The 20,157-nt window shown below is 45.8% G+C and overlaps 1 protein-coding gene across 1 annotated transcript in view; it reads right to left on the reverse strand.

Moving 5' to 3' along the window:
• The window catches only part of CDHR3 (cadherin related family member 3), a 62,202-nt gene that overhangs the window by 12,696 nt on the left and 29,349 nt on the right, over positions 1–20,157 (reverse strand). The window contains exons 6-12 of the mRNA XM_063101220.1: positions 19,721–19,825; positions 14,923–15,071; positions 11,161–11,350; positions 5,056–5,227; positions 3,684–3,786; positions 2,721–2,819; positions 339–565 (exon numbers count right to left, since the gene is read on the reverse strand). Of these exons, the coding sequence (XP_062957290.1) occupies positions 339–565; positions 2,721–2,819; positions 3,684–3,786; positions 5,056–5,227; positions 11,161–11,350; positions 14,923–15,071; positions 19,721–19,825 (1,045 nt within the window). The remainder of the gene's footprint in view (positions 1–338; positions 566–2,720; positions 2,820–3,683; positions 3,787–5,055; positions 5,228–11,160; positions 11,351–14,922; positions 15,072–19,720; positions 19,826–20,157) is intronic.

Here is a 20,157-nt window from a genome sequence, read left to right on the forward strand (position 1 = left end):
TTCTGGGCAGCGTGGAGCTCACCACCAGCCCACCATGAAAGCAAAGCAAGGTTTAAAGGGCCACAGAGGGAGCCTTGTCCCACAAAGTGGCTTTGTGGGTTCAGTGGCTATTCCAATGTCTGGCCATCAATCCCAGTTCTTCTCCCAGTCACCACAAACTTGGGCCTCATATAAAGATGTGGATCTTTATTTCCTGGGCATCACCACTTGTTTCCCATCACATTTGCAGGATGTGCCCCTGAGAAGATTCCTCACTGCCACAGCCACACTCCGAGGGTGCCAGAGAGACTCTAAGTCAACCAGTTGGGTTTGTGAATATATCAAACAGCCCCACTCACAGTGACTGAGCTTGTGTCCTCGCTGTTGGTGGCCTGGATTCTGAGCATATAGACAGGGGTTGTTTCATAGTCCGCTTTAGTTACTAGCTGGAGTTCTCCTGTCTTGGGATTAATCCAGAATATGTTCGGGTGCTGGAGGCTGGCCCCTCCAGTGGAGATGGAGTACGTGATGCTGCTCTGGGGGAAGTCTCTATCGGTTGCTTGCACCCGTCCAATCTGGGTCCTAGCTGGAGGAACAAAGTGCCTGCGATTAATCCTGCTGGAGAAGGGGGTGGGGAGTTGCGGGGGGGGAAGATCCAAGAACAGATGTCCTCACTGCCATGGGCATAAAGACTTTTGGGGGCCTCCTTACTGTTCAAATTCTATATGTTTGATCTCTTCAATGTTATTAAATTCAAATAATGCTAATTAGCACCCCCTAGGTAAGTGGACCTATGATCCAAGCAGTACTGTGAGGTGTAAGAGACAAATCATGCCTTTATACAGACTCCAAGAATACCAGTTGTTTTACTATCATAAACAACAGTGCGAAGAACATACGTCCTTACACATACGTCTTTTTTGCAACTGTGTTGTCTAAAAGTCTCTTGTATTTTTCAAATGTTCTATAATGAGCATGAATTACTCTTGTAAGGAAGATTTTTAAAAGAATTTAGCAACTGATAATTAGGGCATAGAATTTTAAAATGTTCCATTTTGTTTATTTTACAAATAATGTTGGTGGGGCTGCTGGGGTTCTGGCTTGCTTGTATTATAGAAGTTTTTTCTCATAAATTTCACTCCTCCAGGGCAGAAACCTTCTCTTATTCAGTTCTACAGCCCCAGTACCAAGTGCGTGCCTCAAAGTAGGTGATCAAAAATAATTGTAGTAAGATTTGTGAATTTATGAAAAGCCTATTCCTATTGAATTTGTTATTCATTAGGTAAGCATTTTCTTTGGACCTTCTTTTTGTGTTTTGTTTTGAAACTTGATATCAGGAAATGGAGACCAACATTAAAGAGAGAGAATAAAATGGAGAGGGGATAATTTTACAGGGAGTGTTTTGGGAGTGTTTATTTGTTTGTTTTTAATATGGAAGAAGTATCCATGATCTAAAGATTAAAAGTTTGGGGGAAGTCTACTATCCTAGAGGGTTTACATATCGGATGATACTAGGGAGTTAACTGTACTACCCACAAACTGGGAGAGAGGGAGCAACTGAAGTCGGAGGTGGGGAGTCTTTTCTTTAATGGGGGAAGAACCTGCAAACAGCAAGGTGTTAGGGCAGAAAAGGTGGCCTCTAGTGAATCTTAGTAGGGGAGAAATAAAATGTCTTTATTTTGTTTTTAAATGAAGGAAATATACAAATGGGAAAACTTTTCTCTAATTTAAATTTCAATTCTTTGAGTGAGCTGGATAAAAACCACGGTGGAGACCAAAAGAAAACTTAGGCTACAAAAAAGGAGGATTAGCAGAATCAGGCAACCAGACAAGGAAGCAATCAGGGGGTTCTGAGAAATGCAGTTTAATCAACAGTTTTCAAAATCCAAGTCTCCCCTGAAGGGCTCCTCAGCCCCAAGGACAATTTTAAAAAGTAAGAAGTGCAATAAACACTAATCAGCAGTGAATCGCTGTGTAAAAGCACTTGGGGCCCTCGAAGGAAGCTTTCCCTCCCCAGAACGTGCATTTGGATGGAGCCCATCTGTTGGGAAAATAGAATAGTTTGGTCAGGGCCCTCACCTAGGTCCAGTTAGGTGTGGTTTTAGCTTCTCCTTTGTAAGCAAATTGTGTGTGTGTGTGTGTGTGTGTGTGTGTGTGTGTGTGTGTGTGTGTGTGTAGTTAGTGTGCATGCGCGCCAATGTATGTTTTAGTTTTATTGCTATTCTTGTGTTCTGCAGGAGAGAGGGAGAGAGAGAGAGATAGAAAGAGAGGGAGGGAGGGAGAGAGAGAGAATGTTTTAGTGAAGCAGGTGGGCAGACGACGTCTGCCTTGGGCGTCCACCCAGTGCAGCCATGCTTTCCAATCTACAGCTTCCAAGAACCTTTTGGCCGGTTACCTAGCTCATAGACCTGCGTGAAGGAGTCTGGTGACCCAGCCTGGTGTGTGAAGGGTTTGTGACCCAGTCTGTGAATGGGCTTGAGGGGCCTGGGAGCTCCAGACCCAGCCCTAACTCAACAATTGGCCCAGTCAGTGCAGGATTGCCAGCAGGTAAAAGAGCCCGACAACTGGCATGGTCGCCTAGCTTTACAATTGGCATCACGAGTAGGATTAAGAGCACTACAATTGGCATAGTCGGCAGGATTTCAGACATCAGCTTAGCCGTAGCACCGCATTGGCGTAGTCGGGCAGGATTATGCCACACCATCAAGAACACTGTGGTCTGTGTCTTGTCTGTTCCTTACCTGGTCTTATTTCTGACACATCAAATATGTAGGATGGCCTATCAAAGAGGAGAGGAAACTCGTTTTCTGGGCTTGTGAGGATATAAATATAGATGTTATCTAAAAACAGAAATAAAAACAAATTTAAATTGCAATCCTTATTCACTTGTTTAGTCAACATTTTTAAAGCATCTTCTGTGTACAGACTCTGTGTGTATAAGGGATATGAGGTAAATAAGACCCAGTGACTCCTGCCTTCAAGATGCTTAGGGCAGTCACCCTTTGATAAGCACATGTTCAGGTCACTACAGAACTGGAGGAGGAAGTCTTCCTGGAGGAAGTGCCCGCTGAGCTTCACAAGGATGGAATTAGACAAATGGACAGGGGTGTTTAGGCATGTGCGAAAATACCAAGGTATAAAACTGCATAATTCACTCAGGAAAATTGAAATCTGTTTGTTCTAGTTGGAAAAAAGGGGCTTGGAGGCAAGTGACAGGAGCTAAAGCTACAGAGTTAAACAGCAGCCAGATGATGGAAGTTCTTGTATGCCAAGCCAAAGAGTATGAACTTGAACTTGACAGCTACAGGACACTCAAGGGCGCTTTAATCAAGGAAGTAATATGGTGATATTTGCATTTCCTGAAGAATCACTGACAGAAATGTGGAGGATGCATTGGAAAGGCGGAAGACAGGCAGAGAGACCCTTAAATGACTTAAGTGATGTAATTCAGCTAAGGAGGGCCCTGTGTGAGAGCCGTACTAGTGGGTTGTGGGGTACCCAGCACAAGTACTAGTAGGATAGGCAACCCAGCACAAGTACTAGTGGGATGGGGGGACCCAGCACAAGTATTAGTGGGATGGGAGGACGCAGAGCAAGTGCTGGTGGGATGGGGGGACCCAGCACAATACGTAGTACTGCCTAGCACAGGTTAATCATGCTACTCAAGGAAGATGCCTTACAAAATAAATCGAAATGGTACTTGCTTTTATAGTAAGGAGGGGCAACGTCCTGCACCTGCGTTATCACAGTGTATCTATTGCCGGTTGCTAGATTACTTGGGTTTTCATAATCTAGATCACCAATCAACTACATTAAAACAGAAAGATTACACAGAATAAACAATCCTATTTATTGAACTGACAAAAGACATTTTCATATACTGCTAGCAGACATGTAAATTGTCAAACCCTTTCTGGAAAGCATTTTGCCCATATATATGAGAATCTTTAAAAAGTTATGACCATATCTTTGCTCACTGCTACAGAACTTACTAGAAAGAATTTACCACGAGAGAGACTCTATGTACAAAGATGTTCATCAAGCACCATTGACCAACAGCATAGGCTCATAACTGCAGATTAGTTGGAGAAAAGCACAATATTGAATCTTAGATGCAGGGATATTTCCATTATTTAAAACACTTATGCTCCTAGGTATAAAATACAGATAAAATATATTCATAGAAAAAAAAGACAAGAAAGAAATATATCAAAATATTAAGTGATTATCAATGAATAGTAATGTTTTTCTGTGCTCTCTTCATTTTGTACAGTAAACATGTATTAAGTGCCTAAACAGAAAAAAATTGAAATTATTTTTTAGATGACACTATAAATAAAGTTGGTGAGACTTTCTTGGGGATTGAGGAAGGGCTTGGGATGGGAGGTGGAGAAGGAGGAGGAGAGGGGCAGGGTGGTAGCTGGCCTGCTCTCCTCCCTAAGGCTTTATCTCCGATGCAAACAACTCCCAGGCCCTCCCTCCCTCCCTCCCTTCCATTTTTCTCTTTTCCTCCCCGATCCTCCAGCAGGAGCCCCATAAGTAAAGGTCTCACACAGCTCGTGGAGACCCACCTTTTATGTTCATTTTTCCAATTCTGCTTTTGCCCATGTAAAGCTGCTGGGCAGGGGGGCTGCCTACACACCTTCCACGCCTCATTCTCCTGTGGCTCTGCAGCACAGAATTTACCCAGACACACTCACGGCTGCAGCCCTGCCTTCTCTCACCTCACAGCTCCATGGGCCAGGAGTGAGCACTCAAATAAACAAAAGTGCTTGAGCGCAGAGGACACTAAAGTGTCTATAAAGGCACACTCCGAGCAGGCGTGCACACTGCATGCTGGCAAGAAAGAACCCAGTCTCTAGCACCCCAGGCACAGCTATGCGTAACCAACAATTCCCAGAACCTGGGTAAAATAAAAAGCAAATGGGGAACACAGAGTGGCTATTAAGTTTGTCAGTTACAGTCACTCTGAGAGGGGGTTACCTTGGAAATTTCTCTCTATGGGGCAGCAAAAGCTCTATGCATGTTGGATCACTTCCTGATGCCCTTTTAATGATGCAATGACCATTAACTGACCACAATTTTCCCAGAGCCAGCTGGATCCTGTGAAAATCTGCTGCTGCTCCCCATTCCAGATGGCGTGGTGAAGTTGAATTTGTTGTTTGGTGCTTTGCTGTCATCATCAAAGCAGAACTTGTTCAGGTCCAGAAGCAACGTCCCCCTGGCTGCTCTTTCAGGCACCGTAATGCTGGCGAAAAGACATGATTCAATATTTTCCCCAACAAATGGTGATTGAGCATTCCTTCTAACACAGGCCCCAGGCTAGACGCCTCTACTTTAATTTCAATTCAAAGTAAGTCCATGGTTATTGCAGTCACCTCCTAACTGCTTTCCCTGCTCTGCCCTTGCCTCCTTTCAAACTATTTTTAACCCAGCAGCCAGAGGGATCCTGTTAAATTGTTGTCAGATCATGTCACTCCTCTGCTGCAAGACCCTTCACAATGTGCTCCCCCTTACGTTGCCGAACTCATACACCAACTCCTCTCCCGTTCGCTCTCCTCCCGAAGCTCACTCGCTCAGGCCTCCTTGCACTCGAACACTCCACCAAGCTCGGGCCTCGGGGTCACTGCACTCACTTGCTGCAGAAGGTCAGCTCTTCCACTTTTTTTTTTTTTTTGACTGGTAAGGGGATCGCAACCCTCGGCACGGTGTGGTCTGCACCACACTCAGCCAGTGAGCTCACCAGCCATCCCTACATAGGATGCGAACCTGCGGCCTTGGCGCTACCAGCACCGCACTCTCCCGAGTGAGCCACGGGGCGAGCCCTTCCACTTTTGATCTCTAATCAAATGTCACCTTCTCAGCAAGACCCCCCTATCTAAAAGGTCAATAATCCCTGCCCATTTCATCCTCTCCTGTCCCCCCACCCCTTTATTTTTAATTCTCAGCACTTATTATTCAACATACTGTATATTTTACTCATTTACTCTGTTTATTGTCTATTCACCCCCCGCAGAAGGTAAACTCCATGAAGGCAGGGATCTTTGCCTGCTTTGTTCTTGGCACTCTCAAATATTTGTTGAATGAATGATAGCACATGAGACTAGCACAGTGGCAAGGAAGATTGTAAGAGAAATATAAATTCTGTCTCTGCCTGCAGGAGTTTATACTATGGCTAGGGAAAATTCCTGTACCCCTCATCTCCCATGCTGTGAAGATTAGGAATTCTTTGACTTGTGTTCTAGTGGCTTTGGTGTCATAGAAGTACCTCCTAATACCTTAGTATCATTCATTCAAAAGAGGTTTATTAAGGGTTGAATTTGGGGGTCCCAATCTCAATTGACTCCAGGGTCTAGGCAAATACCACAAGTGAGTAAAGCCGCCCCAAACTCAGAGCCTTCTGGTTAAGCCCACTTGGTACAGGAGGCTCTGAGGAAAACTGATTAACACTGGTAGGTTTCAATTCATTGAGGGCCTTTCTCATGTCTCCAGGTTTCAGTTTCTCCATCTATAAAATGGACATAAATCATGTCAGTTATCTTTTGCTAATATCACACCAGCCCAAAACTTAATGACTTAAAACAACAATCATTTATTATTTCCCACAGTACTGTGGGTTACCCGGTTCTTTTGGTTCTAGTTCAGCTTGGCAGGGGCTGGGTGGTCTAGGATGTCCTCTCTCACACGTTTGGTGATGAGAGGTGTTTGGTCTCGGCTTATCTCTCTTCCTCCAGAAGGCCAGTCCAGGCTCTTGGCATGGAGATCTGGAGACCTCGGGGTTCCAAAAGTAGCAAGAGGGGGCAAATCCCAATGCGCAAAAGCACTTTGCAAGCTTCTGTTGTGCCGTGTTTGCGAATGTTCCAGTGACCAGAGCAATTCATGTGGTCAAGCCCAGATTCAAGGAGTAGAAGGAGAGACTCGTCTCTTGATGGGAGGGATAGTAAAATCACATTGCAAAGGTACATGCACACAGGGAAGAACATGTGGGTTTTGTTTCTGGTTTTGCTACCCACCTCAATCATATTTTGCCTTGACAGAATTTCTTACAAAAATATATTACGGCTGCCACGAGAATGTGCCTGGAAGACTTTCACCCATGGGAGCCCGTTGACCACAGGCCCCAGCTGCTATGCTCTGAAATCCATCACTATCTTTGCAGAGAGGCCATGTTCCAATGACTGGGAGTGGCAGAGGTACTAAGACAGGCTCATTCCTGTCCAGCTGACTTTGGCTCCAGGACATTTGACCCAATGCCCCAGCCAAAACTCCCTTACACTATATGGCATTCTAGAACATTTCCAACCACCTTCCCTCCGTGTCTCCCTCACTCAGGTCTGATCCCTCCGTCAGCCTTGTGCAGCTCTCTCCCCATGTTCTCCCACAGGCATTTTCCCTGATAAAAGCCTTACGCATTTAATCCTGTCTTGGCATCTGGTTCTTGGAGCACCCAGACTAACATGTGTGAAGTTCTTTAATCCTCTATACCTCTCTGTAACCAAATTATGCTCCCTTCTACTTAATGGCCGCTAAAATGGGCTCTGGGCTCAGCGTACGTGGAGCAATGTTTAACAGCCAGGATGGTCTTGGGCTGCTGAGCATGACTGGGCTTGCTTGCTAGAGAGGAAGCAGGTGTAACTGAGTGTCCACATGCCTCACTGGGAAGATCACCCCTGTGTTTCAGCACGGTTGGATCTGAGCATTCTCATTCCTTCCTGGATGGCACAATGTCATGGTTTTATTCATAAGTACTTAGAATAGATACTGTTTACTAAACACCAACTACATGTTGTATCATAGCAAGCACTTTAAAAACACTGTCTCTAATTCCCTCATCTCCAAGAGATTTGTATACTTGTCCCCATTTTACAGGGAAAAAAGAGTGGTTCAGAATGGTTTCAAGGACCGTCCAAGAAAGCTGGTGCATCAAGACACGCAAACTTTTCTTTAAGCTCCATCAATGAATATCCAGGCCCACAGACGGTTGGGGAATCTGATTGCGACTACAGCTCTGCAGAAGCCAGGAGATTGCATCACCCAGGGCCCTGAAGCCAGACATTTCAGCCCTCCAAAGAGGCCTCCACACTTGGCCACTCGAGCTGCCTGGCATGTTCATTCTTCCCTGACACTTGGTATTTTTCCTCTAAACGCGTGACTAGGAAGGCCACTCCCCCTCATTCATCAATCCCTGCCTCAAAGGCGAGTTGCCCTCGCTCCCAGCCCTCCAACCACCGTTCCCTCCTCATGCAAAGGTGAATCCGACAACCTCCCCCGCCTCTTGCTCACAAACAGCTTGCAAAGCGCTTTCAGCCAAGCGCCTGACAATTTACAACCAGAGCGGGGGCTGTCACGGTGTCTTTGATGCCTCCAAGGGGCCCTGGGCTCATTCATCACCAGCCTGGGAAAGCCGCGGGGCCTCTGTGCCAAGGACTGGGAACCTGCAGGGACCCACGGGGGGCGGCAGGGGGCGCCCGCCTCCTCCCCGCCGCCCTCCGCCCCAGGCGCACAGCCCGGAGACCTGCAAAAACCCGGCCCCTCTCACCGGCTGCGGGCGCCCCCACATCCCCCGCTCACTCTTCTGTCTGTTCCCAAACCCCAAAGCAGGGACCGCGCCCAAGACCCCTGGAGAAGGAATTAATACTTAGGAACGAGTGTCAGAGACTGCGGCAGCACCACTGACAAGGTTGGAATGGAGAAGCGATCCAGGATGCGAGGACGGTGGTGACGCAGGGCCAGGGTTTCTCGGCCTCTCCCCACCCCCGCCCGGTGTGCAAAGGAGGCCTGGGACGCACGGGCTGGGCTTCTGGAGCGAAGACTTCCACTTCCCAAGGGCAGAGGAAGGGGCCCGTGGGTCGTCCCTCCTCACATCGTGGCGTTCGTAGGATGGCTGGGAGTCACGCTTGCTGGAAAAGCCCGGAGGAGGGACTTGAGCGTTGTCCAGAATTATCTTCAGGAGTAAATACGACTAGTCCAGTTACTGACTGAGTGTTGACCTTTGGGACTAATTTGGAGAGAAGACCATCAAGAGCAGGACTGTCTGTGGGCTTACCTGGACAGTTCAGGACATTCGAAACGTGATTTCACCAGCTAACATGGAACTCAGTCTGCAGACTCCCCCCACGCCTCAGGGAACTCTGAACCCCAGGAAGCCAGAATGTGCACTTAAAGGATATGCAATGAAGGGAGAAAACAGACAAGGAAGATTTGAGACAGCACAGTCCTCTTCAGGCACTGATCCCCAGAGTTCTTACTTCTTAACCCAGGACAGGGGAACCAAGAAGAGCAGGAGGGTCTAGAAAGGCAGGACCACAGCAATTCCCCAGGATGCACTGGAACCACCCAAGAGTGCTAGCAGAGATTTACATTTTCAAAGGAAGTGTAAGTGTGACTTCACAAATCATCTCTACTCCGTCCCCAGGACCCAGACTTTTCTCAAGAGGGTGGGTTCAGTTTATCAATGTGATGGTGTGGAGGTCACAGTCCTAACTACCCATGGCAACCATCCCCATCTGACAGACTCTGAGGTGCATGAATGTGTGGGTTGGGATAGCACCTATTAGGTCAAGACTCTGATTTTATCAGGGTCTTAGCAGGAAGTAGAAGGCAAATGAGGATAATTCTAGGAGGACATAGTAAAGGAATTATTACAAAAGTGAACACAAGGTATATGAACACCTCAAGGGGTGGTGCGATACCTCAGGGGTAGTAAGAATAGAGAATCATTACAACCCCAAGACCCAGAGGAGCCAGTGGAGGCAACAGTTCCTGAAACCAGCACCCAGGGCAGGGAGTCCTGTGTGCAGAGGGCTGCCTTATAGGAAGGTGAGGCCTTCAGGAGGTGGAGGGATGCAAGCAGCTGACAGGTAGGGAGCGGGGGTATAAACACCCTGCCCTCACTCTCCACCTCCTCAGGGCACCCCACTGGCCAACCCAAAGCTGGAAGGCAAGGGAGCAGCCTCCCAGGACACCAAGCAGGATGGAGACTAGATCTGAAGGAACAGATCAGGGATGTGTTCAGAACAGAGCCGAACTGTTTTGATATCAGACTCAAGGCCACACTGAATCTCTAGCATTACACTGGGCAGGTCAATTGGGAGAACAGGGAGACATTCATAAGCATAATAAAGGTATTTATGTATCTATTGCTTACCCTAAACAATCTTTGTCTAGGGTCCTTTGTACGGCCATACTATATATTGGGTCTCTGTCCAAAGTCACCTGGAGCAAACTTACAAAACTAGCCAGATAAACTCACAAAACTAGCCAGATAATCTCAAGAGATTCTCCCCCAGGGGGACATCTGAAACTGAGACCCACTCTGGCCTTCAGCCTTGCTCCAGATGCAGGGCGCTCTCAGGGCAAGGGTCACTGCTAAGGTGCTCCACTCCCACTGAAGAATCCCCTTCAGATTCCCAAGAAACCAGACGCTGGCTGGTATGAAACCGCAGAGATGAAGCCAAGCAAGGGAGTTCATAATCTTGTGGCTTTTTGACAAAATCGCAGAGAGACAATACTGTTTTCAAAAAGGCATATTAACTCAGAATCACAAGGGACTTTATTCTTAAATACCTAAATAGATTGTGAGAAAGGGTCAAAATACACAAAATAACTCATAGCTGTGTTTTTCCTCTTTCAGTTGCCTCTTGTTTATACGCAATTAAGTTGTGTAAGGTGAATTAGATGCTTTGTTTTACATAAGTGCTTGGTTTGATTTATTCATATTACTGTTGGTCTGTTTCCCTGGGAGTTCCTAGTTACCGATCCCGAGTCTCAAGCATCTATTCTAACTGCTAACTAACAGCACTGTCTAGAGAATAGTGGCAATAAATTCAGAAAAGGCACAGTCCAGAGAGGGTCTAACAAGTCCCTGTAGTACTTTTCACCAACGGAGATGAACATGTTATAGAAGGGAGCAAAATAAAAAAAAATAATTCTTAATGGAGTTAGAAAGTGGAGAAGGGAAATAATGAAAGGAAAGAAAATAGAGAGGGAAGAAAAAAGGATGATGAAAAGAAAACCTCTGAACAAAGTTGGACAATATGTAAAAATCTACGTATCGTAATGAGCCATTTCCCCAAACACCCATAATTCTTTAGTTCCTCCTGAGAATACACCAGAGAAGCCAAAGGGTCAAGGACCACCAAAGAGGTCAAAGGTCAGGTGCAAGTTTTAACATGTGAATACCTGAAGGTGAACTTGGTGCACGTAGCAGGGTTGTCATTGATGTCCTCCACAATGAAGGTTATCTGGATGCGATTCTCCTGACCCCCATAGGGTCTGTCTTTTACCAGAACTTCCAGAGAAATGGTGGGATTTTGTCTTAATTGACCTGCATCACGGTCTATCCTCTGAGCCACTTGCACTGTACCAGTCACTAAGAAGGCAAAGGTTAGAACATGACCCTTCGAAGAGAAATGAAGAGTAAAGGAAGCTTGGAGAAAGCTGGAAAAGACCATTCTACTGTAAGGACTGGCTTACACAGACAATATCCTCTATACAAATATATCTTTTTAAAAAACCTGTGGAAGTTCCTGTATTAGACATTTATTGAGGTATCAGTATGGCCTGACCCTTCTAGAATTTTTCACTCCACTCTTCCGTATTGGGCTCCTGGCAGCAGCCCTTGCCCATAGTTGACTGGCTGGTAGATAACTGACTCCAGCTTGAGCTGCTGGGTTCTCTTACTGGAGACATTGTAACAAAGACACACACTGGGGAATCAGCCTGGTTAATAGGGGAGTTACTGGTAAAAGGCCAGAACTCTAGCCACTGAGGTCTCTGAAAAGCACTGGTTTACACCCTTTTTATGCCCTGACCGTTTGACTCTTATGCAATACCCAATATCCTGTTGATAGATGTCCCTTTCTCTCTCTCTCTCACTCTCTCACTTAGTTTGGTTTGCCTTAGTTTCTGTTATTTGCAACTAAAGAGTCTTAATAAACATCAGGAATTTCAGAAAGTTTGTGGGAAATGGAATTAAAAGATAAACATTAAAAATATAAACTTTATTTCTTAACATTTCAAGACACTTTCATAAGCAATGACACCAGCCATTTAGTTGATTCCTAAAGAACAGAAGTGGCTGGGAATTTAACTATGTCAGTGCAGTCTTTTTTACATTATTAACTGAAGAAAAATGGGTGCCCTTTAAAGACTTTTTAAGATTAGGAAACAAAAAGAAGTCAGAAGAACCCAAATTAGTACTGTAAGGTGGATGCCTAAAGATTTCCCATTGAAACTCTTGCAAAATGCCCTTGTTTGTTGGGAGGAATGAGCAGAAGCATTGTCATGGTAGAGGAGGACTCTCTGGTGAAGCTTTCCTGGGCATTTTTCTGCTAAAGCTTTTGCTATCTTTCTCAAAATGCTCTCATGATATGCAGATTTTATCATTCTTTGGCCCTCTAGAGAGTCAACAGGCAAAATGCCTGAGCATCCAAAAAAAAAAATTGTTGTCTTGACTTTTGCTCTTGACTGGTCTGCTTTTGCTTTGACTGGACCACTTCTACTTCTTGGTAGCCATGGCTTTGATTGTACTTTGTCTTCAGAATGGTACAAGGAAAGCCATGTTTCATCTGCTGTTATAACTCTTCAAAGAAATGCTTCAGAAATTTGATCCCACTTGTTGAAAATTTCCATGGAAAGCTTTGCTATTGTCTGCAGCTGATCTGGGTGCAACAGTTTTGGCACCTGTCAAGCAAAAAATTTGCTCAACAGTTATTTTTCAGTCAGAATTGTGTAAGCTGAACCAATTGCAGTGTGTATGGTGTCAGCTATTGTTTCTGCTATTAATCGACAGTCCTTTTCAATTAGGGCACAAACAAGATTAATTTTTTCCTCACAAATTGTTCGGATGATCTGCCACTGCAGACTTCATCTTCAAAATCATTTTGCCCCTTAAAACCAGTTATCCATTTGTAAACTGCTGATTTCCTTGGAGCACTGTCCCTACAAACTTTTCATAAAGCATCAGAAATTTCACCATTCTTCCACCCAAGCTTCACCATAAATTTGACGTTTGTTCTTGCTTCAGTTTTAGCACAATTCACTTTGCTCTTATAGGGGCTCTTTTCAAATTGATGCCTTATTCTTCTTAGTGTGTCAAACTAGATCCTGTTCAGATATATTTTAACAAGCTAGTATGAGTTTATTTGGGTGCAAAAAAGTTTTGAATCCCATGCATATTTTTTCATAATACACATTTTTCATGAGCTTTTTGAAGACCCCTTATATTCTCCCCCCAAAAAACACTGTACTTGTTAAAAGTTCGATTTTGCAATGCTAGAGCAAACAGAATTCTCAACCACGGTTGTTCATCCCTACACTGTCAGCTGAATGAGGTCCTCGATGACAGGGCACTAGGAAGTTTTCAGAGGTAAAGCACAATTATTGCCTTTGCCTGCCTCCTTCAGAACAGGTATCTCAAAGCCCTAAAGCCTATGGGGCCAAAAACACATTGTCTTGCTGGGATTGTCCAAGGCTGCCTGCACAAAATCATTTTGCAGAGTGATGTCCTTGTTGGTGATGTGATCGAGATTTCTGTGGGTGGTTCAGGGCAGGCTATGAGTCAGGCAGTCTAGATTGGTATCACTGCTTCAAACTGAGGAGCTGTGAGACCTAGAACAGGTCATTTAACCTGTCTGAGTCTCTCCCTATGCCTCAGTTACTTAATCTATAAAATGTGGATTATGACAGTTCATTGGATTGTCATGCTGAGTACTTGAGATGGAATTCATGTGAACCACTCAGCATAATGCCTGTCAGATGGCTATTATAGAAGGGAGAAACTCTCTTTCTCTGCGCTGAGATAGATGAGAAAATAACTCCCAGCAGTCCAGCAGATTGATCTAGAGTGACCCTGTCCAGTAAGGCCATCACTAACCACAGGTAGCTATTTAGCACTTGAAATGGGGCTAGTCTGAACTGAGATGTGCAGTAAGTAGGAAACATACAGCAAACTTCCAAGACTTGGTACCAAAGAAAATAATGTAAAATATCCCATTAATAACTTTTGTATATTAATTATTGAAATGATAATATTTTGGGTATGTTGGGTTAAATAAAATGCCTTATTAAAATTAATTTTGCCTGTTTCTTTTTACTTTTTAAAAATGTGACTACTAGATACTTGGGAATTACATATGAAGCTTAATTCTATTTCTATTGAATAGTGCTAGCATAGACCCTCTCTTCAGAAGACTTCAGGGTACCCTCAGGACAGGTAACCCATCCATCCTTACATACCTATCTTCCTCAAAGATGATAGGGTCAGGACACTCTACCCTCAGATATGGTGTTTTGGCACTTGAGAAAACAGAAGTAGGAAGGTCTCTCTGACCTTCTGCCCTTCTCCCCTTAAGTAGGCCATAAAAGAATTCTCTGACCTTTGAAGCAGTCATAAGACCTTCATTCCAGAGTTACCCTACCTATACACAGAGGAAAGGAATGTCCCTATCCTGGAAGACACAGAGATGCCGAGAAGAATCTGAACAATCAGGCCTACCCCCAGTCTGTTGCCATTAGATCATGCCCCTCTTACCCTCCAGTAATACTTCACAATTACTGCTTTGTCAAACTTAGCATAAAAATACATGGTTTTCCCTGTTTTTTCAGGTCTTCATTTCTGAAGCCTCCTGTGTTAAATAAATTTGTCTGCTTTTCTCTTGTTAATCGGTCCTTTGTTATAGAGGGTCTCAGCCATGAACCTAACAATGGGTGAGAAATCTCTTCACCCCTATGAAGGTGAAGGGTGACACAGCTGTCAACCCTGGCCCTTGTCCAGTTTCCCCAACTCCCATGCCAGCTGCTTTTAGTACATTGACTACCCTGGTAACTAATGATGACTCTAGACAGAAAGGAGTGCCCCAGACCAGAATAGATCAAATATTGTATAACCACCCTAATGGCTGAATTAGAGGACGCACTTAAGGATGGATGTATATGACTTACACTGGTTTATCATAAAATAGTTGCTGACAGTGGTAATGCTGTAGAGGAGGTGGTTGGGAAAATCTTCACCATCAGGGTCCTCAGCTGTGATATTGGCCACAATGGTTCCTGGACTCAGTTCTTCTGGAATTGTATACACTCGTGTTGAACTGGAACAGAATACAGCAGACACAGTTAATTTTCAGGAGCACGGGAGCTGGGGTCTGGGCAATGGGTATTTTGGTTAGTGCTAAACATAGCGCTGAGCTGTTTCAGTTGCATCAACATGCTCAGAAGGAGAATACAGCAGTTGAAAGGAGGGGAGACTGGCTTTTGTATTTACTGTGGATGTGAAAAAAGTGCCAGACTGTTACTGCAACAATTTACATGGGCCACAGTATTTGACTCTATGCACACCTACCTGATGCCATTTCACATCAACCATAGCATTAACACATTTTAAAATAAGGATAGTTATCCTATCCAATTATCTTCTCTGGCTCTCCCATTTTGTGTGCAAAACTTTCCTAAATTCTTTTTTAAATACACTTGGATGTAATGTCCACAATTACAGGTTTCCTCCCTTGTTTCTGACTCCCATCCCACGGTTACCTCCAGAAGCTGGAAAAAATGTAGAGCTTCTCTGTTCTACTGCTTTTGCTCACTTTTATTTCTTCCTTTTTTTTTTTGTACACCTTTCCAAGTTGCATTAATCATGAAGTCAGCTCTCTGAACTGAGAAATAAGCCTCCCTAGCAGAAGACAATGTCAGAGCACTGTCCTCCAAGTATAACGCCAAATCACCAACTCACCCAACTTCCTCAGATCACCAATGTCTTTGGGAAAGACCAGTACTAAGATCAATAGGTTGGAAGTTTTACCTATACAATTTGGGTAAACTGAGTAATTCTGAATTCACCAAAGGAAGTTTATTGTTTAAAATAACTCTACAAGAAGCCCTTTTGCTGAGGGAAGGTCTTTTCAGTGGGACAAAGGGTCGCCTCTGATTTCCTCGTTTCCTAAACTTTCCCACACGGGATCTTCTTTAAGTGGAGCATACCATACTTCAGATCTAACACACAGTTCTATCTCACCATTCCTATAAGGTAGGTAGGACTGGAGGAAGGAGAAAGGACAGGAAACTTCTAGCTAGTGTCGTGGGCAGGCAGAGAAAGGCTGGAACCAGGCCTTCACCCTCTCTCCCCACAGGATCTCCTCCCTAGATGCTGGGCTTCTGCCCCCATTTGTGAGGTGGTCTCCTGTAGGCACACTCCACAGTTGGGGAAGAATATTCTTGTTCAGCCCTAGAAGTCACTCCAGTGCTCTGGGCCTCTGCCCACCCAGTATCCACCAAAGTAGGCTCATTAATCCTTTTACTTACCAGACACACGCCCTCCTCAGCAAGTCTGCAGTGCTGCCCCCTGCTGGGTCCAGGAAGAGGCAAAGTGGGTTGGAGCCAAAGAGGCAGGGTGACAAGAACCAAAACCAGAGCCAGAGGAGAGAGGGAGGCGCCTCTCAAGGCTAGTCTAAGCCCTGCTGTCCATTCTGTGGGACCCCCCGTTTCTAATGAAGCATGTTCTTTCTTTGGTTACTGTGAGTGGATCCTGTTAACTTCCAACAAAGAGATCACTATGACACTGGTGCCCTTACAGCCTTGCCCTTGCTACTCCAGGTATGCTCGCAGCATAAGCAGAACTGGCATCTCCAAGAAGTTGCTAGAAATGCAGATATCAGGTCCAGCACTCTGGACCACTGAATCTGCAGCTGCATCTTCACAAGATGCCCAGTGGCTCTGTATACATTTAAAATCTGAGAAGGACTATAATAAGGCAGTGCCAGAGGTGATCACAACAGACCCCCAGCCTCCCACAGGACAGCAAGTGGACACCTGGGGAGGAAAATCCCCTTCTCCCTCCTTCTCTCCCTTCTAAGACATGGTTCTCAGCTGGGGGCGATTATGTATGGACACATTTTTGCTTGTCACATCTAGGGAAGGAAGCTGCTGTTGGCCCCTAGGGCGTAGAAGCCAGAGATGCTGTTAAACATCCTGCAATGCACAGGACAGCCCCAACCACAAAGAAATAGCTGGCTCAACGTCAGAAGTGCCACTGTCTAAGAAATGCTGTTCTGAAGCCTCATTTAGTCCACGCTGTATGCTCCAGGAAATCAGGTCCCCATGAAGGGGACTGGTCAGGCTACTGGTTATGGCACAGCTCCTCCAGTAAAAATATTCTCTCCTTGGCTGTTCTGATATTGGGTCTGGCAGAAGATAAAATCTTTGGTCTATTTGATTTGGGAATCCAAGATACAGGTGTGTATAAAATACCATTCAACAAAAAATTTGACCATGGTTAAGATCAATTATTCAATGCACAGTGAAGCCAGGGGCTACCCTGACAGGGAGCTCTGACGCCACTCACATTCCTACACCCTTCTGCCCCATCACCCCTGATCACCAGAGCTTGGGCGAGGGGTAGGTAAGGGCCGATGGCCACACTCATGAGACAGCGTATGAATTCTGGATGACTGGATGGCTTCATTGCTATGAATGAGTATTTAGTAAGTGACTAACATGTGCTTGACACTGCCAGGCACCAAGTGGAAAAGGACTGTGAGTAAATGTAAAAGAAATGGGCAGAAGGAGAGAAAAACCTACCTGCCCAACTCTAAACTAAAGCGCTCTGTGAAACAGCAAGCACTATGCATGTGTAAAGAGTAAACATAAGGCAGGAACTTTTATAATAAAGAGCTCAGCCTTAATAATAGCAGAATCCTGGAGTGCATATCATGAGTCCATAAAGCAGTCAGGCATCTGTAACCACCCAGGGATAAAATGGTGAGACATTTTCAGCAATGGGAATAGTACTTCCTCTGGTTGTATTCATTGCAAGAGTTTAGACAGTAGCAAAGACAGAAGGGCTGTTTCTACATTTTACATTTCTGTTTCACACACAAACTCAGTATACTTGAGTCGGGTTGAGGATTTGATTGTGTTAATATTGAGTCAAATAATTATGGTTACTGTTAGCATTGATTTGGAGGAAAAGGAGGATCAGAAGTTCAAGGGGAACATGAAAGCCCTCCAAGCCAGCACCTAGTTTGAAACCAAGCAAATCATCTCAAGTTGTGTGGAAGGCTGAGAATGAGGCTAACCAAGCAGTCTAGCAAAGCCAGGACCGCCACCTGCCCCGATTCTCCTCTGGGAGTTCAAGGTCTCCATCCTCACCACCATCCGTGGAGTTCTGTCAGCAGTAAAATAGACCAGTTAAAAAAAATGTTAGACACACACACAGGTCACACTCTCTGCCTGGGGCTGAGCTTGATAGGCTCACCTCTCAAACCAAGAGTGAGAACCGGAGAACCCCAGACTGACCTCTGGGTGCCCCCCAAACCAGCCAGGGTATCTTCTCTCTCTGCTAAGGTCAATCACTGTGTTTTGGAAGATGTAGTCCAAACCAGATTGTTTACAAGTGCTGCCCCCAGGGAGAGCTTATTATTTCCCCCTTTGCAAGCCCAGTAACATGCTTCCCCACCTCACAAGCTGGGCATGTGGTGGGGGGTGGCCTGAGAAGGACGCATAGGCTCCAGCCACATAGCCATCACCTTCTCTGGGGTGACTGATGAATCTGCAGATCTGTGCAGGCCAATACCTGAGCCTGAGTCAGGGCTGGGATGTCACAACTATTTATAAACTGCCTGGACTATGCTCCTGGAGCAACCGTCAGCAGAAATGCACTGTGCTCTCTGAGCCTATGGCAACAGGCACTGACAGGAAGCAGTACGTGGGGGTTCATCTGCTGCTCTTCCTCCATACTGACACCAGCAATGGGCTGTAGACCATGCAAACATCCAGAAGTTTCACAAGTGTGATAGGTTTGCAAAGTGGCACCAGGTTAGCCAGAGAATGGGGGACCTTAATATCTCCCAGTCTGAGAATATTTTTGCAAGCACTCTTACTAGTTCTGGGGCCTGCTGGCTTGTTTTTTTTATATATATTATTTTTAATTGACAAATAATACATGATACAATGGCTTTGGTTGGTGGAATATCTTATGCTGAATCTGTTCACAGCTGTTCATGCAGGTAATCCCCAGGCAGGCGATTTTGCCATTTCCCTTGTGGTAGGTTCCCGTGCCCATCTCAGGGACCGGGATGGGAAGAGACTCTATAACCAGGAAGCCAAGCTGCCTTACAGGAGGGCCATTAGCTAGCTCAGAATCCTCTCTTCCCCTCCTAAATCCACATCGACAACAGTATCGAGTCTCCCCTTCGTGCCTGTGATGGTGCCAAGCACGTTCCCACAGGTGGCTCCCCACCTACTGACCTTCCTCACCTCGGCTGCCCATAGGAGCTGCCAGACAGAGCCAGATCTCTTTTCTGGATCCCCATGGCAGGAAGACACTTAGTGCACCCCGCAGCAGGCAGGCATCTCCGGCACTGTTAACATAGACCCCTGCTCGGTGGGAGGACGACACTCAAGAGCGGGCTTTGTGAAGTCTTGACAGTGATGTGTGCTCTAGGATTCCACTATTGTTAACATGGAGCATTTTATTATAAAAAGGACCTGCTTTATACTGACTTCTACGTGTGCATGGTAGCAACTCCACCCCTCTCCTACCACATCCATAATTGCACAGTATGTGTGAATGGGGGTGCAGAAGGCACAGGGGACAAAGGCGGAAAGCAGAAGTCCAGAGGCCCAGATACAGAACCTTGAAGCGTTCATGCCTCCTCCCTCTGCTCTAGGGCAGAGCAAAGGTCATCACCCTGGCCTGTCTTGAATATGTCAGAGGAGGGAGTCCTGCGTGCCTCGGGCCTACCTGGTAAAGCGAGGGACTTCATCGTTGACGTTCACAGTGTTCACCCGCAGCGCTGTGGAGGCTTTGAGGCCGCTGCTATCCCTCACTTCCACAATGAGAGGGAAACTGTTAGGGAAACATTCCAAAGGAGAGAATCAAGCTTTGCTGACACCACCTCAAAATGGGAAGGGGAAAAATTGGGATGGGAGGAGTGAGGGGGGAGTCTGGCCCCTCTCTGGCCACCCCTCCCTCCATATGCTCCTGCCATAGTGAGACCTACTAGGTCCACCCTTCACTCCCCATCTCTGAACCCCACATCCCCCCCCTCCACCAGTTCTTATCTACAGTTCTTATCCGCAGCCCTCCTCTCCCTGGGGGGCGTCTGCTGCAGCCACGATGCACGTGTGCCCTGCAAGGTACACGCCACACCCACGTGAGGAAGGATGCTCCTGGGGCTT

Source organism: Cynocephalus volans, chromosome 6 (genome assembly GCF_027409185.1).
Source record: "Cynocephalus volans isolate mCynVol1 chromosome 6, mCynVol1.pri, whole genome shotgun sequence".
NCBI lineage: Eukaryota > Metazoa > Chordata > Mammalia > Dermoptera > Cynocephalidae > Cynocephalus > Cynocephalus volans.